We start from the raw sequence: 9313 nt of genomic DNA, 5'->3' as shown, positions 1-9313 counted from the left end.
AAACTACTGTTGCTAACCAGACTTGCCGCTGAACTGATTAATATTGCTTGATGTTTTATATTTTGAAACCATGATCTGCAGTTTGCAACTACACATAGCTCATTATCATTTGCTATGTATTGAAATTTAGAATTATTGCTAATAATCCTTATAAGCATTTGTCACCAATTTGTTATTGTAGTAACCCTGCCACTGCTGCAACAAAATAAATATCAACTGTTGCAACCGTTGTTGAAAAAAATTGACTCTGTTTGCAATTTTGCATATTTGGCGTTGTTTTATTTTCACTTGCAATTTAAAATTCTGCAGTAACATAAAACTTGCAGTAAGTGGATACTTTACATAACTAGATTGAAAACTTTTAATTCAAAATATAATAAGTGGATTTCAATATTTTTGAAGAATCCTTCGAGTTTCGGATTTTGATTATCGGCGCCTATGTAATCTAGCCGTACTAATCGAATGCGATTTTGCAATCCATGGGCTATTCAAAACTTGGTAGAAAAGAGGACTAAATTAACCATCATGTGGAGGGGCACCTGACCCTTATTTAACTGAAATTTGTAACGAAGTTTGGACGAGGGATCAAAACCGTTATAGAATTTAAACCAGATACCCTTAACAAGTTTTTTTTTGGATTGAAATGGTTAAAATGATAAACCACGGGACCAAAACCATAATCTACTCTTATATTTTTATAAAACATAAGTTTTTCAATAACCTTTCAAATTGTTGTAATGGGTTTTATTTATTTGTTTTTTTACTCTTAGTTTTATTTATTATTTTTAGAGTTAAGTGTTATTTTTATACCTGTGATTTGCTTACTTACGCAACTTTGGTACCATTTTGAATTCATTGCAACCATCACCCTTCAAAGGCATGCTATTTTAATACTTTTTTCTAACCTCGTCAATTTTGTCTGTTAAATCAGAGGTAAAATGGTCATTTTGTAATATTTTAATTTCTCGTTTTTTTAAAACCTGAAGTTAACTGTCATTATCATAATCGAGGTTTTGCCAACTAACTATGCTACTTCAGTACCTCTTTTAAATTTAAGTTTTTTACTTTTTTTGTTTTTGATTTATATTTTGAGTTATAATTTTTTATTATTTTCATTTAAAAAGTTTTTTTAAACCATAAATCATTTCTTCCTTCTCATTTGAGCCGGTGAAAAAGGTTAAAACTTAATAAACTAAAGAAAACAAACCATGAAACACAAAATACCAAAAAGTATTCGGTCGACTAGCAACAGGTAATATTTTAGTGGCCAAACTTAAATATTGAATCATATGTGCCACCGTATAAAAACCGTTACTTTAATAATAAATATTGAAAAAGTCCACACCCAATGCCAGGTCACCACGCGTAAACACTTCTTCCTCCTCACAATAACTAAATTCCAGATTTATCAATTCAATTCCACCCTCAAACCCTAACCCTAATACCATGCACACCCAAATCCCACATCTTCTTCTCCTCCTCCTCCTCTCCATCTCCACCGCCGCTGCCTTCTCTCCGGCCGACCACCACCTCATCGCCTGCGGCACCGCCGCACCCTCAATCGTTGACTTTGACCACCGCACCTTCACCGGCGACGGCTCGTCACCATCTCTTAAATCAACCGCGTCATTACCCTTAAACAACACAGACCCAGATCCTAATTTACCCCCAATTTACCACACAGCAAGGGTTTTCACCAGCCCAGCGTATTACAAGTTCAAGATTCTACAACAAGGGTTTCACTTGGTTCGTATTCATTTCCACAAATTCGATTTTAATTACGTTGGACCCACGTGTCATGACCAGTTTCATGTGTCTGCTAATGGGTATGTGTTGCTATATAATTTCTCTCTTTCAAAAGGATTTTACACCAGCACTGTAGTTATTAAGGATTTTATGATCTGGGTTGATCAAAACGAGGTCGAAATCCGGTTTATTCCGGCCGATAAGACGAGCTTCGCTTTCGTTAATGCCATCGAGGTGATTTCGGCCCCGAAAGATCTGGTTTCGGACGGGTATATGAGATATGGGTTTGAGAGTGTTTATAGGGTTAGTGTTGGTGGTGTTAAAGTGACTCCTTTTAATGATTCCTTATGGAGAAATTGGGTTCCGGATGACGAGTTTTTGAAACTGAGTGACGGGTCGGAGATGAGTTACAAGAAGCTTCATTTTGGTGGCCGGATTAATTACCGGGTTGGTGGTGCGAGCCGTGAGGTGGGGCCGGATAATATGTACAACAGTGCGAGATATATTATCGGTTTGAATGGTACGGTCCCGAAAATGAATATGACTTGGGCTTTTCCTGTGAAAAACGGGTTTAGTTATCTTGTAAGGTTGCATTTCTGTGATATTGCGAGTATTTCGATTGGGATGATTTATTTTAATGTTTATATTAATGGGAATTTGGTTTATGAGGATTTGGATCTTTCGAGTCTCACGAACTATATGCTGGCTTCGCCGTTTTATGCTGATTTTGTGGTGGATTCTGAGAAGCTTTCTGATGTTATAAGGGTTGATATCAGTCCTTCGAAATCGAGCATGCCGCATGCGGTTGATGGGATATTAAACGGGTTGGAGATCTGGAAGATGAATAATTCAATGAGTAGTCTTGATGGTGAAGTGTGTGTTGGCCAGTTGGAGCTTAAAGGTCAGTCGGGTGGTCAGATGAACCGTTTACTATCGTTGACAGCTGCAGTATGTTTACTGGCTATTGCGTTCCTGGTTATGAGAAGAAAGACCGAGGCCAAAGCTTTAGTTGGATGGTCACGAGTACCAACTGATGTATCTGAAATTGATCTTAAATCTGGTTACCTGAAGTCTACTGTGGTTAACGTTTAGTTTCAAAAGTTGATTCAAATGCACGAAGATGTAAGTTGAAGTAGGGACACTCAAGTTTGGATATGGCCACACGCCGTAAGTTTATAAAGTTCTTGAACAAATGTTTTGATTTTCTGAACTATCATACTTGGCTTTTGATCACAAGCGAACAATTGTTCTTGTGAAAATAACAATATAATATATATCTTGTAGTTTGCAAGATGAATGCTGTTATTGTGTTTTCTCAAGAACGATGGCTTTTTTGTGACGAGATCCAATCATGATACTCGAACGTCATATGCTTGTTTTGGGACATATTTTTCTGCCCAGTTGTTGATGCATATATAAGTTCTTGTTTTGTTAGATTTTTGAACTTAATTTGTTGTGATTGTGGTACTTTCTTTATACACAAATAAACAATATTGTATGTAATATTCTGTCTGTTTTCTGTTATTGCAGAACTTTTACCAATTTTAGTTCATTTTTATGTTTATAGTCATAGGTAACTTGAGAATCAACCTTTATAACGTCCCGATTAATGTAGTGAAATTATCAGCTTTTACAGCAGGCTTTTTACCAGCGGGCCACATTCAGTATAATTCAACATCTCTTCAAGTATGTGTACGAACTGATTTATGGACTAATTATCCTCGACTTGGTTTAAATAACACGGACGAATCACCTGTGCGAGGTTCTCCTAGATGTTTTGGCTCCAATTTTTTATTTCTTCTTTTTTTTTTAGGCTTTTAGATTTACGGGCTAAAGCGCTTTGTTTCTTTTGATAAACTCAGAGTTAGCATGCTGCGCTTATACTCGTTAGTGACAGTCTGATGCCTATTATAAAACTGTCTCATATATCGGCCGACGCTATATTACTATATCGAACAATTTTGACCGACTAGCCTAAAAATGGGTTGCTATGGGTCACTTTCAAAAATTTTGGGTTCGAATAGGTAGCAGCTATATCTCATATAACGGGTTAAAGTGGGTTGACAGAGAACGCTTTCTAGCAAAACGGGTTTGTAAGGGTACATACGCTCTTATACGTCTCGGGACCATGTAACACTAACCATCTCCATTTAGTTGACACCAACATAAAAGTGGCTAAATTTGGTCAACTTCACCTTGATCAGATTTTTCTTCAAGGCATGTAAGAATATGAACTTAAGTAGAAGTATTCGTGATAGATCTTTCAAAGAAAGAAAATGGAATCACTTTGCACATTGTAGGATAGATAATTTGGAGCCAACGTTAGAAGCATCCAAGATCAAAATGAAAGTGCTTCCACCTCCATCAAAGAGGTGATAAGTGGATTACCTTGTCTAAACACAAGTTCCATCTTGATACATGTTAAGTAGTGTTGGTGATTTGAGCGTCGTCAAACAATATGGGTAATTGGATTTAGTTAATACCAATGAGGAAATACGAATAGACATTGATATGAGTTAGAAAGCGTGAAATGTACCCTATTACCCTCATTCAAGGGGGGTCGCGTCCCCAAGTGGGGCCCAAAGTGATAAATGTAACACTTGTCAATTTTTGAATCCAAAAACCCGACCCGTTTTAAATTGTTGGATTATCATGAAAGATCAAACTATTTCAATTACGAAACTCTAGGCTGTTTTTTGTGCAATCTACCAAAGTTAATATCAATAAATAAAATAAAATAAATATTTTGTTATGAATTATAGTTATTATAGTGACTCTCCACTTATGTACAATTATATTATAACTTTTCATGTACTTAACATATCTTTGTGTTAATTATGTAATCAACGTAATCAGCCTATATTGAGGGCTCATGCACCATATTGAGATACGAATAAGAAGTCATTTCCCTCATTCTTTCCATATTGCTAACAGGATATAGTTGTTTTACAACATGTTATCAGCACGACTTAATTCTTGATCCTCATTATTTTAATTATTTCAAGCGCTATATACAAATTTATCAACAACGTCTATTTTGTTTCGATTCCACATATTTCTAGACATGAAATATTTTATTGAGATATCTTAATTTTCAGGTACCTGAGGTTTTTCTAGAACCATCATGTCTATCGTCTCTTAAAGAGTACATTTTATTATACATCGACTTGACCAAGATTATTATATCAATTACTAGACGCGGTCATTGACTTGAATTGAGTGACTAAGCTAAGTCACATAAACCAACTGCTGCTCCAGATAAGGGTGGTGTCCAAGAAGGACAACCACATATTAGTAAAGAGTCTATGGCATGCTTAATGCGTGACAGAACAATCAGTTTCATGAATAAAATCCTTGAAAAGGAGCAAGTGATAAATATGGTCAAGTCGATGTATAATAAAAGGTTCTCTTTAAGAGACAATAGACATGATGGATCTAGAAAAACCTCAGGTACCAGAAAATTAAGAGATCTCAATAAAATATTTCATGTCTAGAAATATATGAAATCAAAAACAAAATAGACGTCGATGATAAATTTGTATATAGAGCTTGAAATAATTAAAATAATTAGGATCAATGTAACACCCCGGCTTAAGCAGAAACTCTCGAGTGTGACGTACAAATTGCTTAAAGCACATGTGACACTATTAAGTGATTATATTATCATTAATTAATTTAAACGTCAAGTACATAAGTTTATAACAAGAAATACAAGAAAATTATAAGTACAATTAAACAACTTGTCTATTTGTTTAAATAACCTAAGTCTAGTGTCTTCATCGAACTTCATCTTCTAATAATCGTACCTTTAGCATGTATATAAAATACAATCAACTAACAAGTAGTTGGTGAGAATCATACAAGTTTGATATATATGTAAAAGAAAATCATACAATTCTATGAACAAGTGTAAAGCGCAAGTAAGATCCTTTTCAGTTGGTAACAACCAACGTACTCGGATAATCGTATGCAAAGTCCTTTCTAGTTGGTAACAACCAACACACTCGGATCGGGGTCCCTTTTCCACTAATAACACGGTGGTCCTGAGTGCAAATAGGGGGGGGGGGGAGCGTATGATCATACTTATCGAAACCACCACTTGAAATTGAAATTGAAGCAAGTAAACACACAAGTCCATAATACGAATTGTAGTTTGAAAATGTATAACTAAGTAAATGCTTTGAACAGGATATGCATGCTCTCCCCAAAACATAAAAGCTTTTAAAAAAAGGGGTGCGAGAAACTCACATTTGAAGTTGATAATAAACGAAAGACGAAAGACGAAAGCCGTAAGCGTGTTAACGAAACCGAGGTGATCGAACTTCACGAACTAAAATTAAAACAAAAACAAAGTCTAACTAACGGGATTATAAAAGTTAAAAACTTTGGTTTTAGGAATTTGCATTATTTTAGTATATTCATATTATCATTTTATGGCATAATATTGTATTTAAACTTTAATGGGATTTCAATGAACTATTTTGATATTATTTGATTAATAATATATTATTAATATAGGAATTATGAAGCACGGATTTTATCGAAATTTTATCTTTATTATTAAGTTAACGAAAAGGTATTTAATAATATAATAATTCGGGTTTTACGAACTTTAAGGAATATGAAAAAAATTGAGTTTTTGGATAAAAATGATAAAATTAATTTATAATAAATTTATTTGACTTAAAAAGATTTTATATGATTTTTAATAATTAAAAAGGTTTATTATATAAAATGTAACATTCGTCACTTTTCAAACTCGAAAACCCGACCCATTTCGAATTTTCGATTTTGTATATAAATGTGTGTGTGTATATATATATACATATATTCGTTTCATGTAACGTTCGTTAATTTTTATTTTATTCGAATTTCAATTGGCATTTGTATTCGTTAAACCGAACCATTTCGTCACTTCATTTTAATTGTGTTTAACGCACATCGTTAAAATAATATTCGCGATGGTTTACATTTATCGTTTGTTCGTTCCTTTTTCATATTGTTCAACTATCGTAACTTTGAGGATTTAAAGTTTTGTTTAAACGCTTTCGGAACTATGCGGGTTAATACGAAATTTATCCAAGCTTTATAATTTATATTCCAAGTTTTATCTTAACCTAAAGTACAAGGTTCAAATTGTAATTATACTTTAAACTAATTCTTAAAACAACTTGAAATTACAGGGGCTAAAAGTGTAAGTTGTAATTATAATATTATACTTTTCAAAACCAGCCGTCACCCTCCCAAACCCTCACGTTTTTCCGGCCTCTTATTCTGGCCAACTTCCGGCGAAGACAAGAAATTCCGGCGACACTTAAAAACCATTCAAACATGCGTTTTAACTAAATTAAATGATTAGTATGACCTTTTCCGTCAACGTATAACCCTTAACGGCCTTATTAACGTATAATAACAACGTATTATTGCCAAATTAATCCTCTCAACGGCCGGATTTCTAATAAAACTCATTAACGCCAAATTAACGTTCAACGGCTCAATCCCAACTGTAAATAGATCATATTTCATCATCTTAAGCTGCTCATATCATCTGATTGCACCGATAATCTCCCTAAATACTATAATAATTCCGTCCAAACCCGGTTTCCGGCCAAGACCCGTTCGTCGTCAAATTATAATCTTACCAGGTAATATTAATATGCATATTGATCGTTTTTCATCGTCAAATAAAACCCCTATACTAATTTTTGCAAACATGGAACCAAATCATGGAATCTAGAACCTAGGGTTTTGAGGAAGATGATGAAGTTGGAGTTAAAATATAAATACTTTTTATTCTATTCTCTTAACAAATATATGAACTAGTTTATACTTGTATTCTTAATGTAAACCAGATCCGTTTTGTATTCCGAACCTTTCGATATTATCAAAATGATGAATTTTATGTTACATATTTGTTTTAAAGTTGTTGGATCTAAAAAAATCACCATTTTCGGTTCTTAAAATGCCCCGAAAACGCTCAAAACGAATTCAAGAGACTAAAACTTTACCAAAATGGAGACTTGAAGGACCCATTTGTAGTTTGTGCTTTTTTGGGTCTATAACCAACCCATTTTCATGCAACACCCTTTATGAAAGACCCATTCAACTTACCCTATACACACACACACACCAATCTTCTTCATTTGTGCTTGCTCATTTCCTCATTTCTCTCTCAAATTCTTGAATTTTAAGGTTGTTCTTCATAACTTCTCAATACTTAAAGCTTGATGTTACAACATATATATAATATACACTCCTTGTTTACCTTCGGTCTTTCATTTCTCCGGTCTCGGCCGGTTGAAATGTCGGGCTAGTAAGGCAAGGTTACATGGAGAACTTTGTAGTCCTTGTTTATATATTTAACAAATCTAACCATATAACTTATTATACTTGCTTAACTTCTGCATATTTTAGTTTATTGTTCATATTTGTCAAGTTCCATGGTATTGGGTATGTGGTGACTAGCCTCGGTTTCATCCCGAGTTGAGAACCGAACCAAAAAGCGAACTTTTGTTTAAAAGCTTTTTTGTTAACTTTTTGAATGTAAAACTTGAGTATTATTATTTATAAGTTATTTTACAATTTCCATGGTAATTGGGTATGTGGTAACCATCCTCGGTCTTATTCCGAGTCAAGGACCGATCCAAAAACCGAACTAAACCGAGTTCAATCGCTTAAGACACACAAGTGTGTTTTTAGCCACCAAAACTCATATTTTTCTTCAAGATTATATTTTAAATCAATTTTAGTTAATTTCTAAACATACTTGGCATGTCGGTAACCAACTTGATCTTATAACAAGTTCGGACTGATAAAGTCGTATACTCGCTTAACGAACGTTAAGGTTCTTCACAATAGAACTACATATTTGGTTAAGTCTATTTTGATTTTATTGAGTTATCTCATAACATTTATTATTTTGGGAAGTTAACTTTGAGCTTGGTCAATTATCAAGTCTCGAACCGACTAACCCGAACATTCGTTTAAACCTCGTTTTGGTATTCTTATAACCAAGGGTTTTGCAATATTGCATTTTAACCCACATTATTACTTAACATAGGTTGAGTAAAAAAAGAAAAAAAAACTAATGAATAGAATACCGAGACCCGGTTTCGAGTAAACTTATTTTATAAAACTCGTTTATTTAGTTTCTCAAATATTTACATTTTAAATCCTAAACTTTATTTATTTACTTTATTTTATTTTAAACCCTTCCAAGACTACCTACTAGCACAAGACCCGTTTAATATAGGTCTTGCTCGTTAAACCGATTTCCCTGATTATTCACGACACTATCTTTCAAGTTACTTGTTAATGTGAGTACTTTTTCATCCCCCGTTTTCCATCTTTCGTCTTAGGGGTGGCATTGCATACTTATTCAAATTCAAATGATTTATACTTGAGTCTTAAACCACAACACTTACTGTATATGTTTACTTAAATAAATGCTCGATTTGGTGTTATATGCTTTACATGATTATGTGCAAATTCTTGAATGCTAAGGCGGGTAGCCTCATCAAAGTATGATCATACGTTAATTCCGAGTATATATGGTATCCCCATATAG

General features: G+C 33.9%; 1 protein-coding gene across 1 annotated transcript; it reads left to right on the top strand.

The window, feature by feature from the left end:
* The first annotated feature begins 1446 nt into the window (after positions 1-1446).
* Positions 1447-2838, top strand: LOC143568007 (putative receptor-like protein kinase At5g24010). Its single transcript, XM_077054273.1, has one exon. It carries the CDS (start codon positions 1447-1449, stop codon positions 2836-2838), a length of 1392 nt encoding a protein of 463 aa, XP_076910388.1.
* Positions 2839-9313: the final 6475 nt, after the last annotated feature.

The sequence above is a fragment of the Bidens hawaiensis genome, unplaced genomic scaffold, assembly GCF_021521415.1.
Source record: "Bidens hawaiensis isolate Kalapana, Puna unplaced genomic scaffold, B.hawaiensis_p1.1 tig00023791_1, whole genome shotgun sequence".
Lineage (NCBI taxonomy): Eukaryota > Viridiplantae > Streptophyta > Magnoliopsida > Asterales > Asteraceae > Bidens > Bidens hawaiensis.
This window is presented reverse-complemented; position numbering and strand designations above follow the sequence as displayed.